Source organism: Lagenorhynchus albirostris, chromosome 16 (genome assembly GCF_949774975.1).
Source record: "Lagenorhynchus albirostris chromosome 16, mLagAlb1.1, whole genome shotgun sequence".
NCBI lineage: Eukaryota > Metazoa > Chordata > Mammalia > Artiodactyla > Delphinidae > Lagenorhynchus > Lagenorhynchus albirostris.
In genome coordinates this window covers 67,116,698-67,130,223 of record NC_083110.1, presented here as the reverse complement: position 1 = coordinate 67,130,223, position 13,526 = coordinate 67,116,698, and the positions used below count along the sequence as shown (strand labels likewise).

Sequence of the window (13,526 nt, the reverse complement as noted above, 5' to 3'; positions counted from 1 at the left end):
ACATTTGCCAAGCCCAGGAAATAGATTAAGAACCCCGCCAGCCCGAGGGGCTTTTCCTACCTCGGAATCGGAGGAGCTGTTTTGATTCGTTTCTGATTCATTGACTAGAGACGATTTGACATCAGCTAAATCCCTCTCTGCCGAGGAGTTTTCGGAGCTCTTCTCCTCTTGCTCGCCCTCGTCTTTGAAGGAAATCAGTTCGTCGTTGGCGCCTAGGTCATCTCCTCCACCGCCGTTCAGCTGCGGCATTTTTTTCACCCACCAGCAGCAATTTTGGAAGAAAAATGAAGGAGAAAGAAAAGCCAAAAAAAAAAAAAAACCCAAAAAGTTTTGCCCCCCCCCAGAAAAATACTGCAAGAAAAAGACGAGTCCAAGGTGAACTTTTTTCTGCTTTGGGGTCTTTTTCTCCTGGGGAGGGGAAAGAGGGAGGAGGGGAGGGGAAGGGGGGGGAGATCTTCTGCACGCGTGAGTTTGGATTTCTTTTTTCTCTCGTTCCCAAGGATCCGATCAATGTGCAAAAAAATAATAAATAAAAAAAGGGGGGTAAAAAAAAACACACACACCAACAACAACAAGAAGTCAGATATAAAGAGCAAAGGGGGGGGAAGCCGAAGATACAGGAGGAGCTCGTGCCGCTCGGATTTGAGTGAGTTGAAGTTAGACTGAGAGCTTTTCAGTTCAAAGGCGGCGCTGATTGACAGATAGAAAAAGGGGGATCGAAATCCGGAGGAACGGAGTAGTCTGGGAGCGGAGATTATTGACAGGGAGAGAGGAACACACTCGCTTAATGAGATGCCGGGGGGCGGGGCCGGCCCGGTGACGTCTGCATAAATAAACAGCCGGAGTGGGCGGGGCGGGGGTGGCTAACAATGATCCTTTCGGGCGCCGGGAGAGGGAGGAGGGAGACGAGGAGGAGGAGGAGGAGGAGGAGAGGGGCGGGGGAGGGGGGGAGAGACGGAGGGAGGAGTGTGCAGGGGGCGAGGCCTGCGCCGAGTGTGTGCGAGCCTGGGAGTCTGGGCGAGGGAACGGGGACTCGCTCCGGGAGGGGGGTGGCTTCAGAAAGACAATGCGGAGTAGGAGAGGAGGGGAAGGGGGTGGCGACCGCGTCAGGAATCCGAGTCGAGGAAGGCGGAAGGAAAGCCCACTTGGGGGGCGGGGATGGGGTGAGGCCCAGAAAAAGTGCACTTTAGAAATATTAGAAATAAGTCTTAAGGAAGGGGAAAAGGAGGAGAGTATTGTGGGGAAGGGGTGCGGGCTGGTGTTTAGTGGTTAAGCCAGCAATGAAATCGGCCACCCTTGGGCGGGATATAAGAGAAGTGGTCAAAAAGAGAGATCAACCCTCCACTTTCAGAGAGCTTGGGGAAGTGGAGGGCTGGGCAAAGTTCCTGGTTATCTGCAGTGAAAGAAACTATTAACCCACGAGGTCTTCCCTCCCCTTTCTTGTTTATTAATAGTGAATCATTTCATTAAATCTTAAGTCTCACTAGAATAAATATGCCAAGATGACTTTTTATCCAAAAAACAATCAAATACTGTAGTGTTTGTCAAGGGCATTAAAAATATCCTTAAGGAAAAATACATGATTCTTTTCAATGTAGAGTGTTGTTCTTTTTTTTTTTTTTTTAAACTGACTTTGGAGGTGGTAGGAAATAAGCTAGGATTCAAAGTCCTTTCTGACTTTGGAGGTGAAAAGTTTGGGCGTTAACACCGCCAGGGAAAATAAAACTGAAAGTTCACCAACCCTTGGGACCAGTGGGTCTGGAGTCTTTCTGGAGGGGGGTCTGAAATGAAATCCCCAAAAGACTGACCAAATAATCAAGATGTAGATGGCTCTGGCAGGAAATTGCTAACCCAGCTGATGCTGGAAGACCTCTGGGAGGAGATGGAAAACCTGAGGTTTGAGGCAGGTATTTGTTGATTTTTAGGCTCTCTCCTGGAGAGCAGATTGATTTGCTACAAAATGGGGAAGAAAATTATGTCGAAGGGGGAAAGGCCTGGGTCCCAAAACACCGTGTCCCTAGAAAATGGGGCAAGAACACTCATTTTCTTGCAAATATCCAACGAGAAGTGGACTGGAATCTACAACATGAAAGGGGACAAAAAGAACCAGAAAAAAAGAAGTCAATAAGAATTAGCAAATTGTCTTTTAGGAGCAGTGTTGGCCTGGAGTCCAAGATGAGCTAAATTATTTCACCCACATCCCTTAAAAAAAATCTCACCTGCTCTTCAGCTGGCCTGTCAGCACCTAAGCTTTCCAAAAGAAAGCAAATTCAAATGTAATATTTAGAGAGTTTGGGTTTTCAGCAAAACTGTTTTATAGGCTAAGGTCTCAGCAAGAAGACTACTAAAAATGATGATACCAAGATTGACAAGGCCAATGCATTCCCTTGCACTGGAAAAAAATTCATAAGCACATTTGCACACTAAAGAGTAAGATGTGGGCAAAATAAAAATGTGGTGGGGGCATGGGGGAGGGCTATGGAGGAGAATCACTGAAACTCCCAGCTTTAATATGAATCAGAAAATCAGAAGTAGAGTGAGAAGGAGCCTGAAAAGAAGTAAAACAAATGTGTACCTTTAATCAGACAGGATTGCATAGGATACAAAGCACAGGGCTAATTAGTCTCAGCAGGTAGGACTAACCTTCAGACTTCATAAATAAATAAGGCGGGCACAGTTTCTAAGAGGGTGAGTGGAGACAGAAAGGGGATTATTTCAAGACACCAAGTAAAAACATGAAGAATGAAATGCTTCACTGTTAAATCCATGTACAAATGGATTTAACAGTGTCCTTTTTTTAGGTCTTTTCACTTGGTTGCCTTTAGATTTACACATTTAGCAAATGACCATAGCTTCTCACACTTGCTAATTGTCACCTGTATACCTAGGTGCATGAGTCTGTGTACAGCGTAGACTTTCGTAAGGCCTGTTTTAAAGGCTTATTTACTCAAACGGGAACACATTTATAGTAACTCAATTTTGTGGCCATTTCTTTGTCCTGTGCAGTGGTTCTTTTATTTTAGTCTAAAGCTGATCGGAATTAAATTGGATACTGGGGTCTTCAGTGTCCTTTATAGGACTTACCTGGAAAATGAAAGCTCATAAATATACTGAGTTGAAATTTTAAAGAATGTACTTATTGTTTTTAATGTCCTGGCCTGCATTTTTATCGTATGTAAATATTAAGGGCTTTCTGCCGATGATTAGTAACCTCATCCACTTTGGCATATCCTTATATTTCTCATTCAAAGGAAACTCTTGAATCCTTCCTTCTTTAAATCTCTGATTTAATTAAGCAGTTGAAAGTTATTCCATGATAGCCCATGTGCCACATTTAATCCTGTTGCTTTGTGCCATAAACAGGCTTGGGGAGACCAGCAAGATCTCAGAGGGTCAATTACCCCTGGGTCTCTGAAAGGGCTTCAGGTGATGCGGGGATAGGGGAGAAGTGGGGGGAGGGTGTGAAATTGAAATTGGCAAAAAGCAAGGTAATACAATATTTTTTTTAAAAAGGTCAGGTTGGCCCACAACCTGGACATGTAATTTGTAGATTTGCTGTGAAATTTTAAACAACGGTTGGCTTGTGTCCCGGTGTTGAGGCTACTTCTCTCTCTAGATACTGATGACTGACTCCTAGTTTATAGGACCAAGAGTTCTACCCAAATAGCAGGGGTTCTAAACACAGGGAGGAAACCAGACCAGTTCTGACTTTAGCCTGAGCCAAGGAGTTTTGCATATTGGGGGGCTCTCAGGTTGGAGGAGAAGCTGGGACTTCTTCCCTTGGAGGCCTTTCCCGGGGCCAGCCCAGGTCCTGAGCTGTAAGTAGGCTGTCCCTCAACCCTCCTTGCTGTCTCCTTCTCATCATCCACTGCCCTTCTGCTTCTTCTCTGTTTTCTCCTCCCCTTCAGCCATCCCTCTATTTTTTTTTTTTTTTTTTGCGGTACACGGGCCTCTCACTGTTGTGGCCTCTCCCGTTGGGGAGCACAGGCTCGGGGCACGCAGGCTCAGCGGCCACGGCTCACGGGCCCAGCCGCTCCGCAGCACGCGGGATCCTCCCGGACCGGGGCATGAACCCGTGTCGCCTGCATTGGCAGGCGGACTCCCAACCACTGCGCCACCAGGGAAGCCCATTCCTCTATTAAATCTCTGTGGACCTGTGTTGATGTTAGCAATCTGCATTTGAACCTCAAAAATTAAGTGAATACGTTACCTCTCCCGTTGGTACTTCCTTGTTCATCCCTATTGGGGAGCGTGAAAAGGAAGTTTCAGTTTATATAAATCACTTTTCAGGCATCAGTTCCCTACTGGGGGGCATTATGGCAGAGTGCTAGATGTCCTCTGAAATATGGGACTGTGCTTGAAGGAATATGGCAGAAACAGGCTGGCCATTGGCCTTGTTACCTATGGCCCCTTTGTCCTGTCTCACCTGACGGGTGAGGTGTTTGGACTGGATATTTTCTTAGGTCCTTTCTAACATTCAGAAAATCCATGATCCCGTAGTTTCAGCCCACACCCCAGTTACGCTAAGAGGCTCACCAGCATAGCAGCAAAAGGGACAAACTATATTGGAAGTTTGGCTTTAGAATTTAGGAAAAACAAGGATAGTCTTCTTAGATTCACCGGAAGTAGAGAATACATGTCAACAACCATATTCAGCTTCCCCAATCACCTGGCAGTATCCTAGTAATTAAACCTAGATGGGGTTCCGCACATGTGTGCATGTGTCCTGTGTGATTTTTCTTTAAAGATCCAGGCTCCAAGATGGATAATCTGTTACCCACTGTGTTGGACTTAGCTATGCAGGGAGTGTGCTGACTGAGGAAGCCAAAAAAAGAATCTGAAAACATAAGGAAGCTATAAAATGGGGAAATGTTGAGAAGCCAAAGTCCTGATTCCACTGTGAGATTTTCTGTTTGCTTTTTGTTCTGCGTGGGTGATGGTTCCTTATTTGGATGTTGAAGAAAGCTACTCCCTTAGCCAACCTAGGAACACTAAAAATTGGACACCTGAGAGTTTTCAATTTTAGCAGGAGGAAGGGACAGGCAAAAAGGGCCCACTTCACAGGGAACCTTTTATTTTCCCCCAATGATTCTATCAAGGGACTCGGAAAGGCACACACCCTCTTCTTGAAACCCTGAGGGACACTGTTCTGTTTTTGGCATTTTTCTGAAGTGTCTGGCTTGATCACCTTGCTTCAGCTAATGACAGGTCCAGGTAAAGTGACAATAATGCCTGATGATCTAAGGGTTAATGGGGAGATGTATGCATTTGTACAGGGTTTCATCACCTGCCTTCATAAGCTGATCACTACCGCTATAGGCATTTGTGACAGGAGCAGCCTTTTGAAAGACATCAGTCCTCCATAAATATACCTTTCTTATTGACAAGATGTCTTTTAACCCTAATAGTAATGGAAGAAGGCCAATAAATGAAACATTTACTGCATAACTTGCCTTATTTTGGGGTGGTGTACATTTCCTTTCTAGCCATCTCTAGAAGATGTTTTCAGCCTAATTTGCTCCCTAGAAATTTCGCTTGCTACAGTTATACGTCTATGACGTTTTATTGCCTGAAGCCAAGTCTGCATAAGAACTTTCTTAAGATATACTTATCCTAATGCCAAGCTACAGGAACGGGGCTGCTTTATGCTGAATTATTTGTGCTACCCTGATATACAGGGCAGAGACTTCCCGATAGTCATTGCCATAGGGTAGGTCTAAATGTTCCTGAGAAGGGGAAAAAAGGCAGGAAAAAGGTGAAAAAAGTTTCATCTAGGTTGATTTGTAGAAGTCTTTAGAATTAATAATTGAGTATGTATTTAACATATTAAAATGCGTGAGGTTTTCTTTTTTTTTTCTTTTTTTTTTTTAAAAAAAAAAGCTTCAGTGGGCTTCCCTGGTGGCACAGTGGTTGAGAATCCGCCTGCCAATGCAGGGGACACGGGTTCGAGCCCTGGTCCAGGAAGATCCCACATGCCGCAGAGCTCCTAAGCCTGTGTGCCACAACTACTGAGCCTGCACTCTGGAGCCCGCGAGCCACAACTACTGAGCCCATGTGCCACAACTACTGAAGCCTGTGCACCTAGAGCCTGTGCTCGGCAACAAGAGAAGCCACTGCAATGAGAAGCCCTCGCACCACAACGAAGAGTAGCCCCGCTCGCTGCAACTAGAGAAAGCCCACGCGCAGCAACAAAGACCCAACGCCGCCAAAAATAAATAAATAAATAAATAATAAATAAATAAATAAAAATTAAAAAAAAAAAAGCTTCAGTGACCCCCATCCTTTTTCAGGGAACATCCTTGCCCACTCAAACCCATTTTTCTATTCAGAGATGTCATGGATACCAAAGCACCTTCCACAAAGACATGGGTACTTTAACTTGAGGCAGGGACGATGTCCGCCAGCATTGAGCAATCTCATAAGGTGGTCTACGTCTGTTCAAGGGACAGAGCAGGTGAAATTTCAGGAGAGGACATTGTTCTCCTTGTAATTTATCTAGGTGTGGGCTGACACACCTGCTTCTGGCCAAAAGCATCATGGGATGGAGGAGGATTCAAGGAGACTCCCAGGTCCAGAGTGTCAAGATTTCAGGCTCAGTCCCCCCAGGAATCCAAAGCAGCTTTAAGCCCCAGCCTGTCCTTGAGGAAGGTCTATATGTTGATCAAATCACTTGAGACTGGATTAGAATCAGCTTCCCCCCGCCTTGCAAATATCCCAATTGCTTCTGTAAATTCTAATGATATTCGTGGATTATAGTTCCTAATGAAACACTCATTTGGACAGGGAAAGGGAAGAAGGATAAATGATGAGTTCCGGGGTCCGGAGTGAGTTCGGATCGCATACAGACAACAGCCTGCAGCACAGAAACAATTAGCAAGGCTTCCGGTGGAGTCATCTGGAGCGAGCCCTGTCTCTTGGTGCCTGCGGGCACGCTGTAAATACCTAGAGCAGGAGGGAAGGCATTAATCGTTATTTCTTAAAGGTTCCAAAATGCCGAGAGGGAGAGATTATAATGACCCCAAAACCCCATAAGAAGCACAGATACGCCTCCCAGCAACGCCTCCCGTGGAAACGTGGTCTTCCTCTAGGCACGGGTACCCAGACACTGATTCTCTCACCCTTTCTAGCGATGGCCCAGGTTCCTGACGGTCTGTTGGCAGAACAGGTAAGCGCCTTCCTCGCTCCCACCCGGCAAAGGGCTCTGCTCCCAGGAAAAACCAAGTCCTGGGCTGGGCAGAATCAGCAGAGGCCCCACCCACTCTCCCTTCTCTGACCTACCAGCGTTCATCAGGGGTTGGAGGTCTTGTGAGTGCTGGTGTCTTACTGCCTGTGAGACCCTCCTGATCCCGCCAGCAGCACCCCCAGCCCCCCAACAGCAAAGGTGATGACTGTCTGGAAACCAGATGGGGCATTTCTACGGGAAGGATCTGATACTGCTGTCTTGGAGTCTTGTCTCCTTTGAAGGAACTTCACACACCCGTCTGTACAAGAAGCATCTTTCTAATGGATCTTCTGGCTCTTCATGTTATTATTATTTTTTTAACATCTTTATTGGAGTATAATTGCTTTACAATGGTGTGTTAGTTTCTGTGTTCATGTTATTTTATTTCTGGCTACAAGATAGCATGTACTGTAGAGTTCTTTTTTTTTAAGTATAATTGTTCCTTAAAAATATTTGAAAGGATGTGCTCCAAAATGTCAACAGCACTATTTTTTCTCTAGATGATAGTATTGGGGATAATTTTTACTTACATTTTTATACCTTTCTATACTATCTGGTTTCGTATGGGTTTGTTTGGTTTTAACAACTGGGCATGGATTATTTGCATAATCAGAAAGGGAGATAATGCTCTTCTTTCTATTTTAAGAAATAGAGGCTTTGACTTTCCTTCTCCTTCTCATATCCATCCCTCCTTGCTTGAGTTGGGGTTATTTCAAGGTAGCTGTTGCTCACACTGCATCTGATATACCATTTTATTTTTCGGCCTCTCCTCGCGGCATGCAGGATCTTAGTTCCCCAACCGGGGATTGAACCCATGCCCCCTGCAGTGGAAGTGCGAAGTCTTAACCAATGGACCGCCAGGGAAGTCCCTGATATATCATTTTAAATCTCCTTTTGTCAAATTTACTCGCATGCTTGAATTTCAGAGCACAGGGGTGACAAAGGATTCCATTTCACTCCTTTAATTTAAAAATAGATAGTGAGCCCTATCCACCCAAAACGGGCTCAGAGATCTGCCTGCAGGTTCCACAGAGGCAGCATCCTCTGTTCTTCAAGGGGATTGTCCTTCTACAAAGACCCTTCCCTAACACTGTTCCATCTGCTACTCACAAGACCTTGTGAGGGGGGCAAATATAATTATCCCCATTTGACAGGTAAGGAAACTGAGGCTTCAAGAGATCCAGGTTGGCTCAGCATCACATAGCTGACAATGGCCAGGCTAAGATGGAGATTCAAGTTTCCTGACTCCAAATCCAGGTCTTCTTCGGCTACGGCTCCTGGGCCAGTCCGACAATAGAATCACCCTCACCAATTTTCTGTGATATTCTGGGGGTGTAAAGAAGATCTTGGCAAAAAGATAATTAGTTTCCTTTAAAGCAAGACTCACACCTCCCCTTCTGCTACATTGTCAAGTAGGTAACACTTGTCTTCAAGGTCCATCCATTCCTCCCCCTAAATATGCTTCTTCGGGGATGCCCAGCGTTGTCTCCCAATGTATCTCCTTCCTCACCCACCCCCCCACAAAATAGTGCCAGGGTTTCTTAACCTCAGTGCTATAGACGTTTTGGACTGAATAATTCTTTGTTGTGCAGGGCTGTCCTGTGTGTTGTTGGGTACTGAGTAGCGTCCATGGTCTCTACCCACTAGTTGACAGTGGAACCCCACCCCCAAGTCATGATGGGAAAAGATGTCTCTAGAAACTGCCATATGTCCCCTTTTGCGGGTGGGGGAGGAAGCAAAATCACCACCAGAGAACCACTGCTGTGCAGTGAACCCCCTCTCTGAAAGGAATATGATAAACTCACTTTAGTAAGTCAGTTCTCTAACCGGTGAAGGGAGACCACCATCTCCTCTTCCGCCAGCCAATGGGGACCTGTATCAGAATGGCCTGGGGAGTTTTTACAAACTGTGCCACCTCCCTGGTGAGAACCTATGCCCTGCACAAGAGGGCATCTTGATCTCACCAGAAGTGTTCAAATTTGGGCTCTGCCATGTATGAATATGTGACCTAGGACCAGTGCATAAATCATTCTGACTTTATTTACTCATCTATGAAATGGGGGCATGATATCTACATCTAAGTGGTGAGGATTCAATGAAATGACGTGTACAATTACCTTGATCACAGAGGCTTTCAACTGGGTAGATTTCCTTTCTTGCCTCCCCTCTCCAGATGGAGATAGAATGCCAGGATTTAGCACAGTCCTGGCACTGTGGGAGGACTCAGTACATCTTAGCTCTTATCACTGTTATTCTACCCCTCCTAGTTACTCTTCTCAAGATTTGCTGCATTATAAAAAGGCAAGGTGCCTGCACTCAAAACAAACACATCTGGAATGGTGGCTTTCAAGCACCAAAGACAAGCCAGGCGGCAGACTCCTTAGGGTGTCTTTGTGGTGCTGTCCATCAGGAGGTGGGTAGCCCCACCACGAGAGTGTTTTCAACCAACCTCCTCTCCCTGTCCCTCTAGGCAAGTCCCTCCCACCCATTTAGGGAGTGTGGCAGTACAGATTTCCAAAGCCCTCAAGGCTTAATCTCAATTGTCTAGTAATTTAATAATAGGCAGCCCTTTGCAGACACTAATTAAGCAAGAGCAAGCTCCCTGGTGAGGGAGGCCCGCCACCCTCCCACCCCTGGCCCCAGGAGAAGTGGTTTGCCTGGAGCTAAAGAAAAAAGAAAGGAAGGAGCTAGGTCAAAAGGGAAGAGAGGAATTCCAGGTCAGAGGACTTCAGGGGCTTGGTCCAGTCAAGGTGACCATTGGCCACTCTGGGCTGGAGCATCTCCTGTAGACGAGAGGCTCTCCTAGCACTTCTATTTCTTAGGGGTGGGTGTCAGAGACCCCTTTGCCCATCCGAAGCTAGGTTTAGTCTCTCCCCAAAATGCACTATCACTTAAGTTTTTGCAAATACTCTAGAGACTTTTTATTAAAATTTCCTATCGTAAATAATCATAAGGGGGGGCGAGAGGGATAAATCAGGAGCTTGGGATGAACACACACACTACTATGTATAAGATAGATAACCAACAAGGGCCTACTGCATAGCACAGGGAACACTATTCAATATTCTATAACCTATACTAGAAAAGAATCTAAATCTTTTCTGAATCACTTTGCTGAATCACTTTGCTGTACACCTGAAACTAACACAACATTGTAAATCAACTATACTCTAATAAAGCTAAATAAAAAAAATAAAACTTTAGGGACTTCTCTGGTGGCGCAGGTGTTAAGAATCCACCTTTCAATGCAGGGGACACGGGTTCGAGCCCTGGTCCGGGAAGATCCCACAGGCGGCGGAGCAACTAAGCCCGTGCGCCACAACTACTGAGCCTGCGCTCTAGAACCTGCAAGCCATAACTACTGAGCCCTCATGCCACAACTACTGAAGCCCACCCACCTAGAGACCACGCTCCGCAACAAGAGAAGCCACCATAATGAGAAGCCCGTGGACCGCAACGAAGAGTAGCCCTCGCTCGCCGCAACTAGAGAAAGCCCGGGCACAGCAACAAAGACCCAAAGCAGCCTAATTAATTAATTAATTAGTTAATTAAATAATAAAATAAAATTAAAACTTTAAATTAAAAAAATCATAAGTAAAGTTTTACGTTGGTTGAGTCTTTTACAGTCTTAGAAGCACTTTCCAGTAGGCAAGCACTAGGGTGTGGAGATGAGCCACACGAGTTCTAGAATGATGGCCTAGAACCTGTCAATGGCACTCACCAGCTGGTTTGCCTGCAACACAGTATTTCACCTTCCATTTCCTTCTGCATAAAATGGAGTTAGTAGGAGTAGCTCCTGTTAAAATTATTTCCATTAAAATTATTTCCATTTTACCGATGAAAAAACCGAGACTGGGAAAAACTGGACCAAACTCACTCAAGTCAATAAAGGCTTCAGTTGGAACCCAGGACTCCTGACCCTTCATATATTGCTCTGCCTCTCTATTAAAGCCTTTAAAACTTTTTATTGAGGTATAGCATTCAAACAGTACAGTGCAAAACTCTTAAATATTCACCCTGATAAATTTTTAGAAATGGGCACATTCACATAACTACCATCTAGATCAAGATAATAGAATAGTACTACCAAAACAACAGGAGCAATCTTTGTGTGCCCTCCAAGATTCGCGCCCCCTCCAAAGTACGATTGCCAGATTTAGCAAATAAAAATATCGCTTAGGACATACTTCTTATAAAAAATTCGTTGCTAATCTGAAATTCAAATTTAACTAGGTGGCCTGTATTTTATCTAGCAATCCTACCCCGAAAGCAACCACTGTTCTGACTTTATGACGCTAGAACAGTTTTGCCTATTCTTGTCACAGAAATGGAATCATATCTTATTGTACTCTTTTGTTTCTGGCTTCTTTTGCTTAACATTATGCCCAAGAGAGTCAACAATGTAGCAGTAGTTCATTTTCACTACTGTATAGTATTCCATTGTATACAATGGAATATAAATTTATAATATACAATGAATACAAGTTTAGTCATTGTATATTATAAATATATACATATACAATGAATATGAATTTATTTAACCACTCTGCTGTAGATGCAACTTTGGGGTGTTTTTAGAAGACAAACAGAGCTACTATAAACATTATTCTTGTATATTCCTTTTTGTTAATATCTGAATGCATCCCCATTGGGTATAAACCTAGAATTAAAATACCTGTGACATCGGGGTATGTATGTGTTCAGCTTTAATGGATGGTACTAAATTTCTCCAAACTAGTTGAACCAATTTATTCTAGAATGTGCAGAGAACTTCTGTTGCATCACCTGCTATTGTCACTTTCCCCCCCTTTTATGGTGAGGATATAGGGAAATTTGCATTTCCCTGATGAGTAATGCTGTTGGGCATCCTCACATGCCTATTGGTTATTTAGATGTCCTCTTTAGGAAAGTGCCTGTTTAAGTCTTTTCCCCATTTAAAAAAATGAGTTGTCTGTCTTTTTCCAATTGATCTGTAAGAATTCTTAACATGTTCTAGGTATGAATTCTTTGTCAGACATAGGTTTTGCAAATAGTTTCTCCCTCTCTGTGGCTTGCCTTTTCATTCTCATAATAGTACATTTTGATAAACAGAAGATTTTAGTCTTTATGGTTATTGCTTTTGTGTGTGTTAAGAAATCTTGACCTACTCCAAGGTCACAGTGATATCCTCCTATCCAGTGATTGCCTTCTAGAAGAATTTTCATTTTGTTTTTCGTGTCTAGAACTACTGGACTATGGTATGCACATTTCTTTTCTTCTTTTTTTCTTTTTTTTTTGACTGCGCCCCGCAGCTTACAGGATCTTCCTTCCCTGACCACTGCACCCTTGGCAGTGAAAGTACAGGGTCCTAACCACTGGACCGCCAGGGAATTCCCTGTAGATTTCTATTAATTTTTAAATTATTTCCCAACTTCATAATCCTACAGAATCTACGTTCATGTTCGCTAATATCCCCATTAAATAGTTCCATTCACTCCAGTCATTACTAAGCATCTTCATATGTGCTAAGGAATTTTGCTAGATCCTAAGAATTTACAACTTGAACTCAGCATGGCAGTCATCCTCTCAGAGCTCCCAGTGTAGCATCTTGCTCTATGGGGTCTGCCTAGATCTACATGTGGCTGCTGCCACACCCACAGTGTCTCTTCACGTTCCTTTAGGGGCAACGTCCACTTAGATTTGCTTCTACGCCAAGGGCTTCGTGTCTGTCCTTCAGAGTCTGGGCAGGGAGATGGAAAGCACGCTCACGCGTGCTACTCCTTTGAGGCAGCTCTGACTGGAGGTTCAAAGAGAGAGACTGAAATCTTGATCATTTGTATGTTGCAGGTACCTGTGCCAAGTAAGAGCCTTGTCAAGTCAATGGTGGCAAAGATGCATTGTCCAGTCACTTGGAGTGTCTCGAAAAAGCCTGGGGCAGCTGAAATGTTGGTAACAGGACAAGTAATAAACTATGAATGACTTTCGTGGTACCTGATTGTATCATAACTGGTTTGCTGGACTCACTAGCTCTTCCCATCAGTGATCAGTTACACAGCTAACACCCAGCTACCAATACCTTAGGCAGGAGATGGTGGCATGGATCCATAAAGGAACGGCAATCTCAACCTCAATTCCAGTGTCCAGGGCTTCCCTGGTGGCGCAGTGGTTGAGAGTCCGCCTGCCAATGCAGGGGACACGGGTTCGTGCCCCGGTCCAGAAAGATCCGACATGCCGCCAAGCGGCTGGGCCCGTGAGCCATGGCCGCTGAGCCTGCGCGTCCGGAGCCTGTGCTCCGCAGCGGGAAAGGCCACAACAGTGAGAGGCC

General features: G+C 44.8%; 1 protein-coding gene across 23 annotated transcripts in view; it reads right to left on the bottom strand.

Moving 5' to 3' along the window:
- TCF7L2 (transcription factor 7 like 2) overlaps positions 1-745 on the bottom strand; it is a 197,061-nt gene extending 196,316 nt beyond the window's left edge. For all 23 annotated transcript variants that reach the window (XM_060125476.1, XM_060125471.1, XM_060125475.1 and 20 more), the window contains exon 1: positions 61-745. In XM_060125476.1, coding sequence (XP_059981459.1) covers positions 61-249 — 189 coding nt within the window. In that variant the 5' untranslated portion in view covers positions 250-745. The remainder of the gene's footprint in view (positions 1-60) is intronic.
- Between the last annotated feature and the right edge of the window lie 12,781 nt (positions 746-13,526).